The sequence below is a fragment of the Lissotriton helveticus genome, chromosome 8 (assembly GCF_964261635.1).
Source record: "Lissotriton helveticus chromosome 8, aLisHel1.1, whole genome shotgun sequence".
NCBI lineage: Eukaryota > Metazoa > Chordata > Amphibia > Caudata > Salamandridae > Lissotriton > Lissotriton helveticus.
In genome coordinates, this window is record NC_136069.1 from 1,472,568,690 (window position 1) to 1,472,588,991 (window position 20,302).

At 44.8% G+C, this 20,302-nt stretch overlaps 1 protein-coding gene across 2 annotated transcripts in view; it reads right to left on the bottom strand.

The window, feature by feature from the left end:
- FAT3 (FAT atypical cadherin 3) overlaps positions 1-20,302 on the bottom strand; it is a 741,111-nt gene that overhangs the window by 197,148 nt on the left and 523,661 nt on the right. For both annotated transcript variants that reach the window (XM_078658413.1, XM_078658412.1), the window contains exon 10: positions 9,455-9,651. In XM_078658413.1, coding sequence (XP_078514539.1) covers positions 9,455-9,651 — 197 coding nt within the window. The remainder of the gene's footprint in view (positions 1-9,454; positions 9,652-20,302) is intronic.

Genomic DNA, 20,302 nt, shown 5'->3' on the forward strand with positions numbered 1-20,302 from the left:
GCGTGGTAAAAGTAGCGTTGTAACGGTACGCGTTGTAAAAGTACGCGTGGTACCGTCATACATCCGCAGGAATTCCATGTACAAAAGTTTGGGAGTATTAGAAATACTGGCCTTCTGGAATCGCCACACGGAATTTCACATTACTTGTACTGGAAGCCAAATTAAGGAAAGCAATGGAGAAGAATTGTCGGTGTTTACCTAAGCAGTGATTAAAGGAAGGTTCCTTTTGATCACTGATTAGATATTTTTTACAGAGATTTGTCTTCGTATCTTTCTGATGCTCAAAGAAGATATTGCTGTTGTTGAAAAGCTTTATTTCGATAAACAATTGTATCTTAAAAGCATTACAAATAGTAGGAAACTGCAGATAAACAATACAAATGTCTCGCAAGTTAAGAACAAATAAAAATGCCATTATATGCATGAAATAAATTAGTTAAAACTAGATTAAATTGAGATAGACAATCTTGAAGATATTGCAAGCTTGAAGTGCAGAGGGATTTTTTTAAATAACCTGAGTCAACGCAGGTGAAGGCTTGCTTCTGTTTTTTATATTTTATCTCTTGTTTCTCCCAATGTTTATGCTCCTTCTTGACGACATGTCTCCAGGAAGGTGCCTTGTGTGAGATAGGATGTTACTATGCTGAGAAATGGTGTGAGCACATTTGCAGTCAGGAATTTCGGGATGACAGACGTTAGATTGTCTTGTAGTTTTTTTTTCCTTGGAAGCTGTGAAGATGTTTATGTTTAGTTTCTCAGCTTTCAACTTGCCTTTGTTACACTACAATACGAGTTGCATGGGATTCGTTTTTAGGTCGAGGACCGGAAATGCTGGCTTGCCAGCTTCCGGGAGGAGATCTTATGTCTCTTAGTAGTGTGGTTTAACCCGCCTCTCTCCTCCATTGGCTGGCTTCCTAAACAGAGGCCAGCCATTGGAGGAGAGAGGCGTCAGTCGAAACAAGCTCCGCTCTCTTTCGGATTCTGGGGCGTACATTTTGCTGTTCTTTCGCCAGTGACGTCATCCGTCACTCAAAACAACAAATACACGCCCCCGAATCCGAAAATGTTGGGAAGCTTGTGGCCGCCATTTTGTTGCTCGGGTAGCGTCTACTAGGACATGAGGTAAGCCTCTGCCCCCCTGTTTGTGCCGTTCTTTGTGCCTCGTTACTTGTGTGTGTGTTCGGTATGTATTTCTGTCTGCGTCCGTCTGTCTGCCTGCTCCCCTGTCTGTTTACATTCATCTGCCCTGCAGACTATGGGTTTCCCGGCCCCTGCTCGGGACACATGTGCTGCTCCTCGGTGATGATATCAGGGCCCTGGGTTGCCATTACATCACCCTCTGCAGCGTGAGAACCGGTTGCTCAATTTAAACCCTCCTTGGAACTGGCGTCCCTCGGCATGCACCGTGTGCTCTGAGGACCACACGAGAACTGCATGGCAGCCGTGACGTGCACGGTCAGATGTGTGCGTCGTGCTGAGTCCTGGGCCGCCGAAGGGCATGACTGAGGCGCTCTCAAAGCTACGCGAGTCCCCAGTGCTGGAGTAAGGGGCTGGTGAATGGCAGTCTCGTGGTGAAACAGCAGGAGGGGCTGAAGGGGAGGGTGGAGGTCCACTGACAGAGCTGGGGGTCTGGAAGTGCCGAATGGTAGGTGTGAGACCCATTGCCAGTCTCGGTGTATTTGTAGTGGGACGGGTGAAGAGCAGAATGGGGTGCACCGACAGAGCTGTGCGAAAGAACTAGACTAGCGGCAGGACGCAGAGGGCGATCTATGTTCCAGTGCAGGTGAGATTGGGGTCCCGCCTCCCCCTCCCCGCTGGCACTGGCATTCTGTGGCACAATAACTGAGTTGCAGGCGTGCAGGTGCCCCGGCAAAGCTCTGCATTGTTCTCAACATTGGAACAGCTGGAGTAGTGTCACTTCTGTGCATTAGTGCTATAAAGCGAGTAGGTTAAAGGGTTTTATTAAAGTGTGTGGTCGCGGAACTAAAAACGCAGGGGATGCCAAAGGGCGGGATGGAGTTGCCTGGCATGCTTGGGTTACAAGGGTTGACGAAGGTCAAGGCTGAGGGGCATTGCTTCTGCGCAGAAATATATAGAGAGGCATGCATCGCCCCTGCTCCAGTCGAGCTCTCAGACCAAGACCCCGACACGTAAAGCTCAATAGCATTCAGATGTAGCAAAATGCAAAGCCCCTGGTCCCATGAATAAAACAGAGCTCTCCAGCCTGAGACGGACCAGCCCCACACAGCCCCCAGCTGTAAATTAAAAGGAGCTGCTGAGCACTGAAATGAAGCTCGCAAGACGGTTTCTATCCCCAGCCGTGGTGGGAGCGCTCTATGCTGACTCCCTCCGCAGCAGATGCTCCCCAATAGAGCACGCCTAGAAGCGGCACATTCTATATCCGAGGTGTCTCAGCTCAGGGCAGCTCAATAGAGCTCTCTTATGAGATACTCCGAGATAAACAGCTCTGGGCAACAGAAAACACCCCAGCTCACTTCAGCACAAGAGGTCCCCGCAGGCTGCTCTCCCAGGCAGCACGCGACCAGCTCAAGAGACCCTCACTGCAGGGGGACCTCTTCCTCCCCGAGATGCCCACAGTGGGCGAGCTCCCTCCCCTGAGAAGATGCCCACAGCGGAGTCCTATTTCCTCCCTAAATTGTCACGGCGGGGTCCTGTTCCTCCCCTGAGATGCCCACTGCGAGGAAGCCCTTCCCCCCTAAGATGCTCACACTGGGGGAGCTCTTCCTCCCTTTAGATGCCCTAACTGGGGAGCCTCTTACTCCCTGAGATGGCCAAAGTGTGTGTGTGGTGGGAGCGGGGTGGTGTGTGTGTGTGTGTGTGTGTGTGGGGGGGGGTGTCTCTTCCAGTCAGATATGGCCCCAGAGGAGCGTTCCGGCTGCTGAAAACATCTCTTCCCCCCCCGTAGAGTGTGCCTGTGACCTCAAGTACCACCTCTGGAGCCCTCTTCTTGCCCCAGATGTTCCCAGGGGAGCGCTCTCTTTAAAACTAACCCCCCTCCAGATGCTGTATGCATCTCACCCAGATGCACCCACCAAGGCAGTATTCCAGCCTGAGCTACTCTGAAAGAGCGCTTTTCCTGCCCGAGCTTCCAGTGTAGGGGCTTTTCCGGTCCGAAGTCCTGTCAGTGTTGCGCTCTCCTAGCCTGCAATGGTCCGGTGGGGCTCCCTCTTTCAATTCCCCACAGCGGAATACACTAGTCCGTGTAAACCTGCGACAACCTCGGTAGAGCGCTCTTCCAGTCCGAGTTCCCTCTGTGTGGGCGCCTTTCTGTTCACCTACCCCAAGAAGAGCCTGCTTCTAGTCCGGATAGCCCGACCCCAGATGCTGCTGCTGGAGCGCTCTATCCCCCCGTTGGCTTGTCTTGCCTCTGCTCCCGCGATTGTGCCATTTTTCTTGCCTCTGCTCCCCTTATTGTGCCATTTTTCTTGCCTCTGTTCCCCTGATTGTGCTATTGGCAATGTAAATGACAATGCTATTTTTTTTTTTGTAGGTGGCTCTGTCTGTGTGAGGGTGGCTCTGTGTAGGGTGTAGCTATTGGCATTGTAAATTACAATGCCATTTATTTAACGATTAAGCTATTGGCAATGTAAATGACAATGCCATTTATTGATGATTTAAAGAAATTTCATGAGCAATGCCAATAGCTCTACCTTTAATGATGCCGAGACCATTGCATTGTAAATGCTTGTTTGTTTTGTTTTCTGGTTTTTGTTGATATCCCTAATTGCACTTTATAATATTCATTCTGGATTCACTCATAGTTCCATATAATGCATAGATTAATTTAGAAATGTAAACACTTGGTGAGCAGAAATTTCCGGTTAAATAAATCTGAAATATTTGGGTACAGTGCTACACGGATATTCTGACAGATACAAACCCACATGCACATCAGACATGACCATTTACCTGATAACTTCAATATGATAAAATTCACTTAGTGGCCTATTTACAAAAAGCACTTTGAAGTGCAAAAAGTAGTTCGTCTATATTACTGTTTTATGTACTCTAACTTACCTTAGTGAATTGTCAAAAAACATCAAACATGGCTATAAAATGGAATATTGGAAATAGTCAGGGAATATGCATATATAACTTTTGCAATTTGAATTGTCTGTGCCCTCTACTTTTACTATAAGTGAGTCTGCCTTTTCAAAGCCGATTCACATAGGTATAAGAGTATGTTAAAGAGCACTCCTGGAGTACTTTTTCCTTACTCATAAATGCTTTTGTAAATTAGCCTCTTGAGATGATCTCATTTGATCTCATTTGTAGCTTTTTCTCTAATCCCTCAGCCTTGTTAATCAGTTATGAGAGGTGGATGACTAACAGTGCAGAGCATCGAATATTTGCTGTTAGCAAACAAATTGTGCAAAATGATGAAGAAACCTCAAATAAATGAAATGTTTGGAAAAAGGGGTTGCCGTGTTATACTGTGCAATGGATCGTTTTTCATGCAACCAGATCCTTTTGTGCTTTTATCCTGAAAGACCTAACTGTTTAAAAACAATAAACCTTTGAAGATGAATCTGAAACTGAACCAACTCACAATGGAATTAATCTGATTAAACATGTACAGATTTTAATGTTGACTATGCTGAATTTACACTAAGACAAGAAATAACCCCTCAATGGGGAAACCAAGGACAGATATATGGACCGAAGTCAAGTCATACTGATTCTACGAAAAGCTTACCCACATGAGCAATATTATACTGTTGGTCCAATTGAGATATAGAAAGCCTCAGGCCCTAGGGAATTGTGACTCCTGTGTGGCTTTTACAGTTGACCAGGGATGCTAATCTAAACCTTAATTTCATTGGCCTAGGACTGGAATAAGAGGGCATGGCACCAATGAAGATTGATTTAGTTACGATGAGTACCAGACTCATCCAGTTGCGCACTGTGCACTTGGTGTTAATCCCACACCTTAAGTGTTTGACCTTTTACACAATTTTCACAATTATTCATTGATTATTTATTTTCATAATCTGTTTCCTTGATTTCATCAACATAACATTAGTCATATAATCAGTTTACATTTTCCAACTTCATGTAATCGCAATACATTATTCAATAGCATTATACTGATATTGTAACAATTTGTCAAAAATCAGATGCTTTCACTCCTTGCCCAATGCATTTCGGTACCCACTGGTACCTTCATCAGGGGCTGATCTTGTTAATGATATGTTTTATGGTGTGTCAGCTATTATTGAGTATTGCCTGAAGCTCATGAGGCTGATCTTCTTTATGTGAAAAACCTGCTCTGTTTTAATCTGTCGACCTGTATTCTACTCCGTTATCGCTCAAAAGAAGTCGCCCTCGGTTAATCCGCTTTGTTGGGTAAATGTTGACTAATGTTATGTTGATGAAATCAAGGAAACAGATTATGAAAATAAATAAACAATGAATAATTGTGAAAATTGTGTAAAAGGTTAAACACTTAAGGTGTGGGATTAACACCAAGTGCACAGTGCTCAACTGGATGAGTCTGGTACTCATCGTAACTAAATATTTACTACAGGTGTGACGTACCTTAGCAGTTGCAGCACCTTTAGAATAAATTGAAAAATCACATAAACTAGATAGGAGGCTACGAAAGTATCCAATGCCAACATTTGCACACTGTCCTCGACCATGAATTTTAGCTATGGAGTGGATATCTCCTAAAACTGCTGCCTTCAAACAGGAGGCCAAGGAACACATAAAGAAAAGCAAGGTGATCCTATGAACAGGACTTTCCACAAGAAGCAATCAGGACTTTCAACCATCCATTGTGATCCATGCTTTTTAGGTTTCGCCTGTCGAAAGCTGCGCAAGCAGCGTTTCGCGCAGGCGAAATCTAATGTTAGAACAGTATGGGGGACTTGTACACGCCCCTTCTTCCATTGGCTAGCTCCATAAATGGAGGCTAGCCATTGGAAGAGATTGGCTGTCAATCACTCTTTCCCCGTCGGAACGCGATTCAGGGGCGTTTCTGTGTGTTTTTTTAAGTCCCGCCCTCTCCTCTTCCCATTGGCTGGAATTTTAACTTCCAGCCAATGGGAAGGGGAGAGCACAAAAATCACGCCCACAAGGAGTTATTGTTGTGCCGTAAGCAGGGCGTTGTAGGTGGGGCAAGCTACTGTGAGGTCACAGGACTTTAAAAATCCCAATACTGTAATAATTTACGCACGGTGTATTTTACAAATAACTATACACAATTATAGACAATTATTAAATATATTGACAAAAGAAATGTATATATTTGCCGGTGATCTGTGCAGCAGATTCGGTGATAGACGACGGACAGCACTGAATGCTCCAGTGTACCGCCAAATTTCAGCAAGTTCAGACTTGCTCCTACTCCTAGGACTGACGCTATTTCTCTGTGATCACTGTGACATGATAGGTCAGGTGGCGTTCAATCTGCTAGCCTCACGACTCCTCCCTCTAACTCCCACACTTTCAAAAAAAGCGGTCCCACTTCAAGATGACACCCAATTGTTCGGAAAGGCTCTTTCGTAGTCTTTTCCCTCTGTCTACACAGCTACGCTTCCTGGCTATCCATTAGAAGGCCACTCCACTCCAGCACGACCCCTCCTTCCTAGGCGTCAGGTCGCGTGCTGCCGCGCGCTCCATACTTGGCGATAGCTTGTGAGCTATGATTGGATTGGCTGCGACGAGAGCGGGCGGTGCAGGGCGCGGCCCGGCGACCCGGATGTGCAACTCCTTGGGAGGAGAGGAAGAGACCGGAGGAGAGAACGAGCCGCAATCATGGTGAGGGGGTGGGGGTATTAAGGGAGAGGGGAGACTGAATACTCCGGAGAGCCTCCTCGTCGTCATGGGAGGTGGAGGGTACATGGTATAAATGAATGAGGTGTAGCCTGTTACGGTGGCAGGAGAGGTATTGAGTGAATGAGGCTACAGGGACAGTCACACGTCTAGTGGGGTTTGGGGTGCAACCGCTACAGTTATGAATGACGTCTAACAGCCCGAAAATAAAGTGGTTGAGGGAAGCTAGACACTTCGTGGAGTATTGTGCAGATCATTGAGGGTGGAGGCGGCTGGTGGTGTAAGGGGCAGAGGGAGTATCACTGTATTGATGACGACAGCAAGGAGTGGAGGATACCGGATACCTCTGAGGGAGCCCCACTGGCGTGGCACTGTCATTTCTGTAACTGTTTCAGAAGGGGCAGATGGGCGTGGAAAGTGGTGTTGCTATTAGTGGCCTCTTATTTACTGCCAACGGTTGGGGTTATTTTCCATTCAATCAAAGTAGTTATTATACGTTGTGACACAACGGGATGGCAGCTACCTTTTTTGTGTTTGTCATGTACCTTGGCCTTATTGATATCACGAGTTAGTCCAATTATAAGGGCATGTTATTTTACTTGAGACATGTCACTCTTTCAAAAGTGAAAAAGTCGTATACAAGGGCAGACATTTTATGTTGGCTGCTTGTGGGGCACTTCAACTGTTTTCTGTGGCTGCTTCAAAGCAGAGGTAGGACATTGGGGTAAGTTGAGAAGGAAAGAGCTGGACAATTTGTATCATTGGAGAGGGAATGTGGAAGAAGCTTTGTGAACATAATGGGCTACCCCAAAATGTTGACACTGGTGGCCTTGGACTTCTGCTGTCCTGGACAGGAAGGCGGTAATAGAAGAGGCCTGGCAGATTAAGCAATAATGCTTCAGTTCTGCCAAAGTAATGAATAAAGAGCTGCTTTTCAAAAATCACCGTCCGGGAAAAGGAAAAAGCTTTCTAACAAATAAGACCGGAGTGGAGAGGATGTGGTGCACCGGCCAGGGCTGCTGACTCGAGAGCTGGGGGTCCCAGTTCAAGTCTGCTGCGCCATGCAACACTCTGAGATTCTATGCAAATCACTTGTGTTACTGTGCTTTCAGTTTCATTGCGACTGTGCGCATTTGTTTACATGTGGCTAGCCGTATTTACTTTACCGCGGCTGCACGGACGGGAAGTAGCAGGGGGCGCAGCCACACGGACGCCCCCACCCTCACTACAGTAAGGAGCCGCTGTCAGATGAGTTCGGGCAGAGAGTTCACTAAAGTGACGCACCGGGACAGGATTAAACTTGAGTATCAGGAAGAGGGAGGCGAGTGTGTGTACAGCGCTATAGGGAGCAACATATACCCGGAGAGTATACACAGGGGCAGCGGGCACTGACGAACCAGGACAGTGGGCACTGTCTCATGGGGTGAGGGATGGTCATCGGTACAGGACAGTGACGAACGTGCCACCACCACCATACAGGGGTTAGAGACGTGTTTGCCTCAGTGGACAATGTGTTACTGGGCCTGTGCCCACAGAAGGTAGTTATTTGGTTCACTGAACAGTAGGCTTTATGGCCAAAGTGCACCACCGGTTGATACAAGAGATAGAGTGTAGAGTGCCACGAAGCGGTGGGGGCTTGTTTTGTTAGGCACGGGGAGAGTGTGTGTGTGTGTGTGTGTGTGTGGCTCTGGGTGTTTGTGTGTGTGTGTGTGTGTGTGTGGCTCTGGGTGTGTGTGTGTGGCTCTGGGTGGGTGTGTGTGTGGCTCTGGGAGTGTGTGTGTGTGTGTGGCTCTGGGTGTGTGTGTGTGTGTGCGTGTGTGGCTCTGGGTGTGTGTGTGTGTGGCTCTGGGTGTGTGTGTGGCTCTGTGTGTGTGTGTTTGGCTCTGGGTGTGTGTGTGTGTGTGTGTGTGTGTGTGGCTCTGGGTGTGTGTGTGTGTGTGTGGGGGTGTGTGTGTGTGTGTGTGTGTGTGTGTGTGGCTCTGGGTGTGTGTGCATGTGTGTGTGTGTGTGTGTGGCTCTGGGTGTGTGTGTGTGTGGCTCTGGGTGTGTGTGTGTGTGTGGCTCTGGGTGTGTGTGTGTGGCTCTAGGTGTGTGTGTGTGTGGCTCTGGGTGTGTGTGTGTGGCTGGCTCTGGGTGTGTGTGTGGCTCTGGGTGTGTGTGTGCGTGTGTGTGGCACTGGGTGTGTGTGTGTGGTAGTAATTGCTGTATGCTGAGCTCGTCCGTACGGTACAATAGGTCTCACATTTGCGAGTGATTAAGCTATTGGCAATGTAAATGACAATGCCATTTATTTATCTGTTTTCAAAACAAAACACATAAATACTAATTTTGTCATTTACAATGCTAATAGCTCTAACTTTTCCAAAGGCGAAACCGTTGCACTGTAAATGCTTGTTACATTGGTTACCAGTATCATTATCTTTGCCCGTTTTTTACAAATACCTTTAGTCTCACAAAAGGATCTATCAATGCGTAGTGCATGCACAGGTTACATCTGTAATGGAGAAGGCTACTGAATATTTCAGAAATTGCAAGCAAATTCATTAATATCTATTAAACATGTCAATTATAAGGAAAAATGTAACCTAAGAAATATGTAGTGGGATACTTTTCTTATAGTGAGCACTACGCAATCTGAATATCTGAATATAATCACCTGATCACATGTAGGGCTGTTGTCATTAACGTCACTGACGGTGACCTCCACTATGGTCTGGGTCACAAATAGTCCATCAGTCGCAGTAATGTTCAGAAAATACAGGTCTTGCTCTTCGCGATCCAGCGGCCTCTTCACATAGACTTTCCATTCGTTCTGCACCAGGCCCAGGGCAAACCTCCCTTGTGGATTCCCACCTATAATTAGAGGGAAAAAAAGGAATGGCCATATGTTGTTATTGAACATGATGCTTTTGGTGGTTATCCACATTATCTGTAGGGGCGAGCTTTACACAACCTAGGGTAACTGGTTCTAAAGAAGACTCCAACCGCTGTTGTTAAGTGCTGTGAGGTCACACAAATGAAACCAATAATTGTATCCTGTTCTGATTCCACGGTGCTTTAAAAAAAGCACCTAGATCTTCACTCCTCTTGTCTTTATTGTCATTTCAGATCATCAGCCATTAAAAAACACACTAGTTTTTTATTACAATTCTAGAAGTAATCAAATGATCTGTTATTTTAAGATAGCTTAATGCATTCTTAGGAAAGATCTATTTTGGAGTTTTGCAAAAGAAAATAAGTCATAGTGAAAAAAAAACTAATTGCTTAATTTGTAAAAAATAATAAGTGCCAGGACCTTCCTCAGGAGGCCACTGCAGTTTGCACCACACATTGCTGCTGTACTTACACAGCTGCGAACTATCGCACTGCTACAAAGTGTGACAATTCAGACTGTTCGAGGCCGCCAAAGCTTTAAGAATGGCATGGATGGCAAGTATTAGTTGTTTTTAATGTATATTGAATTAACAAGCAACTGTTTTTCTGCTCATCTTTAAATTGCACAAACAGCACCACCATGTGGCAGCTGTCATAAGTGCAGGTTCCGGCAATTAAGTGCCAGTGCCGAGCATTGGAAATCACTGGCTCAAATTAAGCACTGAGTGGGAACTCTCTGGTGACTCACTTAAGAGCATTGTGCTTCCATGCCTACATCTGTAATATTCCAAAATCTGATGGTCAAAGGCTTTCCTATATTTGAATGAGGCCACGCTGTCTTGCAAATATTTTTTGGGGTATTATATAGAAGGGGTGTACAAAGATCTGCAGCAATTCATGGGCGTTAGCATACGTTGCACCTTCCAGCCCCTTCGTTAATACAGCACTTCTGAAGGAGGTGTGGAGGGTGTAGTGAATCACTATGATCAGAGGCTGCAGCAAATCAAGCATTGGCCACGGAAAAATAGGGCCACTAAATTGTAACAAAAGCACCAGGAAAATGAAAGACAAGGCTAAGAGACCAAACATCTGCAGTAAACCAGTGCATGGCTTGGGACCAGTTTTCATCCTGGAGATGTTTTTTGTGTACCACCCTTTTGTGTCCAGCCGCTAACTTCCTACTTGAATACTAACATTTGAAAAAGTCTATTAAGGCAGCTGCTTATTTTCATATTTCGCTGCCAATACTTGGAGATCTTTTTGGGTTACTTACTAATTGTACCACCTCTAAGGGCTATACAAATCTATTAACATGACATAACATAACAATATATAACGTTACGTAACAACATAACGTAATCTAAAATAGCGAAACATAGCATAACATAACACATACAACATAATGCAACATCACATAGTAAAGCTAGTGTAGCACAATATAACTTAACATAAAATCATAGCAAATTAACATAACTTCACATAGCATTCATTGCCCAACATACTATAACATAAATTAACATAACATAACATAATGTCACTTCACATAGCATAGCCTAGTTTAGCATAGCATAACATAATATAACATAACGCCGTAAGATACTATAACTGCACATAGCATCGCCTAGTTTAGCATAACATATCACAATGTAACATCACATAGCATGGCCAAGCATAAGATAACATGACATAACATATAGCATAATATAACATAACAAAACAATGTAATGTAAAGTAACACAATGTAACGTAGCATAGTACAGCATAACATAACATAACAACATAACGTAACTTCACATAGCATACTCGTATGACATATAACATAACGCAACTTCACATAGCATATCCTTGTCTAACAACATAACATAACATAGCATAGCATTGAATATCATAGCATAACATATAACATAACATAACATAGCAAGCTAACAGAGACGGCAGTAAGTGCCCTGGTGATCGTGTCACAGCTGCTGGGTATTAAATCTCTATCACAATATATTTTTGGCCGCTTGAAGGCAGCGAGTTTCAAACTGTGAACAATCAATAGTGCCGGCTGGATAATACAATTGTCTCTCGCCGGAGACTCCGGGGAGGATGTAATACGCCGCAACACTTGTTAGGAAGACAATTTCATTATCTGTTGATTGTGCAATGAAGGAATAGCAGTGGTTTCTATTAAGAGATGCTCTAATGAACGCTTTATCATACAGCTGTGCTCCTCGTGTACTCATTAGGTTTTTAGGAGTAAAAAAAGGAAGGAAAACAAAGTTTAAATGGCACAGGAAGACACATTAGTGTTAAATAGCCCTAACGAGGGGTCATTTAAGGAGCAGTTCAAAGATAAGCAGTGTAATTAGATGAAATTTATCAGACCGGGAGCCGGCGAGGGGCGGGGGCGACGAAGCAGAACAGCTTTTTTATTAAGGCTGAACACTGACTCTGAACCTGGCATTATTACTTTTCCACATCATTAAACCGCAGGGTGACAACAGCAGCTTGGAGCAGGAAGGGTGGGGTGGAGGGTGCAGGGGAAGGCGGGACCTGTCCTTGCCAACACTCTGGAGGGGAGATACTGTCATGTCACTGACTGGCATTCAGTGGATAAACGCAGAGGAATTCACGGCGCGAGCCGTCCGGGCCCTCGCCTTTGTCACGGGTGTCCTCAAAGGTTATTTACGGCCTGTAAACGCCGCGCGCGAAAACTGTCTCTGCCTCCCTCGACAGCTGCAAGATAAAGGCAGGACTCCCAACGACTCTATTTACTGAGGCCTTTCGGGGCTCGGAGCGGCCAGCTGCAGGCCGAAAGGCACACACTTGTTCGTCAAAATGGTAAAGGCAGCAAAGTCACATACAGCTAGTGAGTAAAGTGATAAAGCGCTGCAGAGGCACATAAACAAACTGATTGAATTATTGGGGGAAGCGAAAACACATAAAGATGAAATGCGAGAAAGAAAAAGCGAAGCGAGAGCTAAAGACGTTTCTTCCACTTACCGCATTACCGGAGAGATGCGCCCTCAGTTGCACGATTTACACTTTTATAGCATTTGCTCAGCATGATCTGTGCAAGCGGTGGGCAGTGTTTGATTGAGACACTATTTACCCCCGTTGCGCTGGTTCTATTTGCCCATTAATCCACAGCTGTGTTCGAGTGCCTTATTTTTTCAGACACCACTGACTTTCCAGGCCCATTTTCTCTACCACCCGTGGAGCAGGGCCCACTCCCCTACTCTCGATTTGAGGTTAATATTAGTCGTTTCTCACTGTCGCCCTATACCTCTGTCAGATAGGCTGGAGTAGCAGAGCAGCTGGTAACTGTAGTGGTGGTAGCCCCGTGAATTGCTGCAGATGTTTGTATACCCCTTCTCTACAATGCCAAAAAATACAACATGGCCTCATTCAAACACAGGAAAGCCTTTGACCATCAGTGTGTGTCATATTACAGATGTGGTACAAAAGGGGGGTGGTGATGGACGGAGCATCTGAACCAATCAAACACTCACACCCAGTCAACAGATATGGGTTTAATCCATCATCATTCTTTAGCCCACTCTGCCACCCCAGTTCAGACATGGCCTTATGCAAATCAGTCTGACCATGTGCCTCGTGGGAACAGTCCAGCCCGAACTGCCAAGCCATGTCTTCCCTGGACCGGACACAAGCTTCCTAGGACCGGTTTCTGGCATTTCGGCCGTCTTCAGCCAGGCTTGCTTGAATCCAGTGGCAAAGTGAGCAAGGGACTCACGTCTGAGCATACCCTGCCAATTTATGGCGAACAAAGCGGTACAAAAGGGGGTGGTGATGGACAGAGCATCTGAACCAATATTACAGATGTGGGCACTGGAGCACAGTGCTCCTAAACAGGGCCACTGGAATTATGCTGCAGGAGAGGGCCAAATTATGCGGCAGGATTGAGTAAATTATGCGGCAAGAAAAGGCAAAATATGTGGCATAATTCGCCACATTTTATAATAGTATTACTTCATTATTTCATCATTTTAAAACTTGGTAACACTGTCTGGGCATTGGTTGCACTTCATTAGTACCAGTTTAATACCCAAAATATAACAATTGGGAACAAAAAGGTGAAAAGTCTAGTTTGGCAAATGGTCTATCACTGTGCAGCAACCAGTGTCACTGAATTTTTAGTAACTTTTGAACAGTTTGGGTTAGAGATTTTTTTGTTGCTAAAATCTCCAGATTATGTGGCAGGTGATGAATTATATGGCAAATGCAGCAAATCTGTAATTACACACAAATTGCTGCACGATCACATAATACCAGTGGCCTTACTCTTAAGTCTCTTCAGGGAGGTTCCATAGCATGCTTTCAAAAGAAGCACAGAGATTAGCAATTAGCAGGGACAAACAGGAACCTACCCAATAATGGGGTGAGGGATCCTAGCTTATCTAAAAAATAAAGCTAGGATGCCCTCACAGAGAAACTGAAAGCCCAGCAGACGACTTGCTGTCAGTTTCAGCAGTGGAACGTTGCACACTGGGTTCTGAAGGTGACTGTGGTGGTTCTACAAGGTGTCAAAGGAAAGATCCCCTGCACCAGACCTCACAGGGCCTTCATGGCTACCTTAAGGCATGGCAGGGTACATAGAAACACAAGGCAGTGGATGAACGGCCGCCCCATGTTTCTCTCATGCACTATCTATAGACCATGTGCCACCTCACTGAGTTAGTGCATGCACTGCGCTGCACGCAGTGCACTTGCAATACGCAGCCTAGACCTGTGCCAGACACATCAGTTCAGTATACACTCTAGTACAAGCTCACTCTTTTTCATTTTCTTTCTGTCTAATTCGGATATAATACATCCTTAAAAACACTACAGACATAAATATATCATTTCACTGCAAAATACACCTTATGCTTCTAAAACTCATATTACATTTTGAAGGCTTATCTTTTGAAAAATGTGGACTAAATTAATAATGACCAAATAATCATCATAATTAAATATATTCCATTTATCTAAAGCATCTGATATATACAGAGTAATGGAGTATTGCTTTTAGAAGTTGTCTGTGGATTTTCCTAACAGTAGGACGGCCCACTTATCACAACACCTGCACTCTAATAACAAGTTTAAAACTGTTTTTCTGTAGATCATTTACAGGGATTTTAAAGAAAACATGGATTTTATCCTCCTCCATTAAGGGATAAACAATGACAACACCTATTCTGAGATTCACCCCAACTAGCAGTTGAAGTCCTCAGAGGAAATCATCAGTGGTGGAAATGGATATACAAGGTGTTCCTTCCTGTCAACGTCATCCAAAAAAGGGCTTCCTGCCAGAGAACAATCTACAATGAAAATAAGCCAAGCCATGGGAGCTATTACCTATAGAGTTAATGACATCACACCTCACAGTCTCCCAATATTTTTCCTTGTTCAAAACAAAAGAGGAGTATGATACAACACATCAAGGTTGCCCATATCTCCTTAAACCTCAAACTAACTACTGTCTCCTTCACATGGGCAACCCACAGGAGACTTAGAGCTGGATCACATTTCAACAGATTATCATTGTATTCTAGTAGATGTTTGCCTCCTCCTATGCCTACAATCTTGCCCCATACTGGTAGACAGTGCTTGAAATGGAAAATAGAAGTGTAGGTACTCCGTACCAGAGTAGCTGCTTGTTTCTGAGAAGTGCTGGTACTCTCCAATTAAAAGTATTGTGTCTCTCTTGAGAAGTTCCTCTACTCACACTCTCAAAAGAAACAAGCATTTACAATGCAATAGGTCTCGCAGCATTAAAGTTTGAGCTATTGGCATTGTATATTACAATGTGTTGCATTAATTTGTTATCAAACTCTGAATTGTTTTATAAAGATGATTTGCAAACTGTCAAATGTTGCTGAATAGTAAGCAACGTTGTGAATAATATTGTTTGCTAGTCATCCTTGGGTACCAGAGTACTTCACTTGAGGCAGAGGTATTATCTTTAGACTACAGGTGCCGGTGCCGCTTGAGCTAGAAACAGGGCCAGCCACTCACTACTCTGCACTCACTACTCACTACTCTGCACTCACTACTCACTACTCTACCCACTACTCACCACTCACTACTCTACTCACTACTCTACTCACTACTCACTACTCTGCACTCACTACTCACTACTCTACTCACTACTCACTACTCTACTCACTACTCACTACTCTACTCACTACTCACTACTCTACTCACTACTCTGCACTCACTACTCTGCACTCACTACTCACTACTCTACTCACTACTCACTACTCTACTCACTACTCACTACTCTGCACTCACTACTCACTACTCACTACTCTGCACTCACTATTCACTACTCTACTCACTACTCACTACTCTACTCACTACTCACTACTCTACTCACTACTCTACTCACTGCTCACTACTCTACTCACTACTCTACTCACTACTCACTACTCACTACTCTACTCACTACTCACTACTCACTACTCTACTCACTACTCTACTCACTACTCTCACTACTCACTACTCTACTCACTACTCTACTCACTACTCCCACTACTCACTACTCTACTCACTACTCACTACTCTGCATTCACTACTCACTACTCTGCACTCACTACTCACTACTCTACTCACTACTCTACTCACTACTCACTACTCTACTCACTACTCTACTCACTACTCACTACTCTACTCACTACTCTACTCACTACTCTACTCACTACTCTACTCACTACTCACTACTCACTACTCTACTCACTACTCTACTCACTACTCACGACTCACTACTCTGCACCCACTACTCACTACTCTGCACCCACTACTCTGCACCCACTACTCTGCACCCACTACTCTGCACTCACTACTCTGCACTCACTACTTTGCACTCACTACTCTGCACTCACTACTCACTGCTCTGCACTCACTACTCACTACTCTGCACTCACTACTCACTACTCTGCACCCACTACTCACTACTCTGCACTCACTTCTCTGCACTCACTACTTTGCACTCACTACTCTGCACTCACTACTCTGCACTCACTACTCACTACTCTGCACTCACTACTCACTACTCTGCACTCACTACTCTGCACTCACTACTCACTACTCTGCACTCACTACTCTGCACTCACTACTCTGCACTCACTACTCTGCAATCACTACTCTGCACTCACTACTCTGGACTCACTACTCACTACTCTGCACTCACTACTCTGCACTCTCTACTCACTACTCTGCACTCACTACTCACTACTCTGCACTCACTACTCACTACTCTGCACACTCACTCTGCACTCACTACTCACTACTCTGCACTCACTACTCTGCACTCACTACTCTGCACTCTGCACTCACTACTTTGCACTCACTACTCTGCACTCCCTACTCTGCACTCACTACTCTGCACTCACTACTCTGCACTCTGCACTCACTACTATGCACTCACTACTCTGCACTCACTACTCTGCACTCACTACTCTGCACTCTGCACTCACTACTCTGCACTCACTACTCTGCACTCACTACTCTGCACTCACTACTCTGCACTCACTACTCTGCACTCACTACTCACTATTCTGCACTCACTACTCTGCACTCACTACTCACTACTCTGCACTCACTACTCACTACTCTGCACTCACTACTCTGTACTCACTACTCACTACTCTGCACTCACTTCTCTGCACTCACTACTCTGCACTCACTACTCTGCACTCACTACTCTGCACTCACTACTCTGCACTCACTACTCTGCACTCACTACTCCGCACTCACTACTCTGCACTCACTACTCTGCACTCACTACTCACTACTCTGCACTCACTTCTCTGCACTCACTTCTCTGCACTCTGTACTCACTACTCTGCAGTCACTACTCTGTGAACAGTCTACAAGAGGAAAGTAAATCGCGCACAGTAGTCAGTCTCTCTCTTAATACAGATAACAAGTTTTTTAAGACAAACAGCCAGGAGAATGTGTACGACCCCAATATACGTGCTCTCATTTTAAGGTAATGTAACGAAAAATGAAATAAGAAAAAAACCAATCCAAATTCTCACAACTATAATGAGATTTCTGGAGACCCTGAGTTTCCTCTATATTTTAGTTTGTAAGAACACGGCGGTCTGCAGTTCAGCTGACCAACGTAGGCTGTAATCATCCTCAAAAATATTCTGCGATGTAAACGCTACGTTGCCTCCTAGACGGAGTGAGCTTTATCCATGATACATTTAGTATAAAAATAGAACTGACAAACACTCCAAACATGAATGTGCGTTTGTATTGTAATTGCGAGGCGAATAAGTGGCATTCAAGTCTGTGTGAACTAGTTGCTATTATAAACATTTTATTAATAATTTATCTATAAAACACAGCAGCAAAGAAGTTGCTTCGCTACAAAGTAGAGATTAATTTTTCCGCCCCACACTGGCCGCAAGCTATCACATTTTGAAAGGGGCAGGTGGAAAAATAGAAAAATCTACGCAACCACCGGAAGTCAGGCAATGTTGCCTGTGACGGGGGCGGGGCCGCGTCCGGACCGGAAGAGGAGGCATGCTATCGCGGCCCGGGGCTCCTGTGAGCGGTGGAGAGCCCCGGGCCCGCCAGCAGGAGGTGAGGCGAGTGTTGCGGGGCTCCCTTGACCAAGAGGGAGCCCCGTGAAAGGAGCTGGCAAGAGCTGCAGCGGCGGAGTCCCCCGAGATTGGCCCGGTAAGTTAGAAAGGGCTGGGGGGGGCTTGGTAACCTTGTATGTGTGTCTGTGTGCGAGGGAGGGTGGGGGGGGCAGCACTCGTGTGTCTGTGTGCGTGCGCGTGTGTATGTGTGTGGGGGAGGCTGTATGTGCGTGCGTGCGTGGGCGCTTGTGTGTGTGTCTGAGAGAATGCAGCGAGCGCGTTCGCGTGCGCGTGCTCGTTTGAAATCGCCTCCAAGGCAATGCGCGCGGCCAGGATTGTCTCCTGGAAAGGAGACACGGCCACAATAGGTTTCGGCGGAGACGCGCTTCCGCGCGTTCAGCCGAGACCTAAAAAGGCCTGGTACTCTGTACCGGGCAGTACCGGCCCATTTAATGCACTGCTGGTAGGATCCAATAAATAGTGGTCCTAACAGACAGTAAGGATAAAATAATTCAATTCAACTAGCCTGAGACAATCTTGAAAAACAACCGGGAGACAGTAAATGAGTCAAAAAGCATCACACAAAACACAATGTTACTCCAAAGCATAGATTCCAATTTATATTAATGCACTACAGCCATTATGTTCATACATTAGTTGCTCCAAAAAACCATAACGATGTTTTCTAGAGAAATTGCTTGTGCATAAAAAGTAGAAAAGGAAGGGAAAGACTCATAACATCTATAAACCTATTTCAACACAGCCTGTCTGTTAAACATTTCATACAGACAAGATACTCTGTGGCAAAAATAGGACAATCCAGGCAATTCAAAATATGTCGACGTTTCAACACCGCGTGGGAGGGAGGGACCAGTTGGTGTCTCACTAGTGGGTCTTCTTCAGGTCAAGTTAAAGAATAAGGAAAGGAGCAGCCTATCAAAAGGAATGGGTATTCTTTAAAATTGTTAAATGTGATGTGTGGATGAGTGAACTCTTCCCTGATATGTGTAGACTCACCTAATGGCACATACTTGTAGGTTCAAAGAGATTCATGTGCTTCAAATTTGCAACTCCAAATTGCATCCTAAGTAAATTCATCGGGGTGAGGGGGGGGTTATGAAAGATTACGTATTTGCTGAAGCAAGGAATTTTGGGTGAAACAGAGTCAGCATTCAAATAGCCCCACAGTATAGCCTCATACAGAGCACCCACCAAGGTCTTCTATGTTATTTTAATGTGGCTAATGACAGCCATATTTGCACCTTAAAATAAAGTGCAGCTGTGACTTGACCAAAACTGATCAGGAATGCAGCAGTTTTACTCACTTGCCTAGTGGGAATACCTTTCTGACCTTCGAACTGTTCTGCCAATTCCAATGTTCCTTTATGTAAACGAAAAGAGCTCTTCGGGTGGCATCTCCTACCCATTATAAACATTTCACATTTTGCAAAATTTACTTTGAGATTCTTTATAAAACTAGAGCTCTTTATATATATATATATATAAAAAAAATGCCAACAATTTATAAAGGCCAATTTCAGTCCCAGTCCCTGAAATAGTGTCATCATAATCTAAGCAATAAGGCATAGGGACACCGGTCGCCATATTTTGTAATGCATGGAAAATGAGTGATGCACATCCCTTGAAAAAAAATCTATGTATGAGATCAGAAAAATATGATATTAAATTCTGAGTATAAAGAATAGACTAAAACTTATACATGATCATTCTTTCATTAAGGATTTTCGTAATACTAGCAACAAGTACTTCACCCACTGAGCTATTGCAATGGATTCTTACAACTAAAGTCCATTTTGTAGGAAAAGTAGTAAAGCAATAGAAGGCATGAGGTACAGACAAAGACCCAGAGTTTTCTGAAAGACAATATTGAGTCAAGAACACAGATTGCCAGTTCACTAAGTAACATTTAGTTTCGACTCTTTGTCAATATGTAACTCCCCATACACCAGGTTCATTCCATCAATAACACGGCAGGATTACTGTCCCTTTTCATTACAACGCATTTAAGGCGCCGATTTTTAATGGGA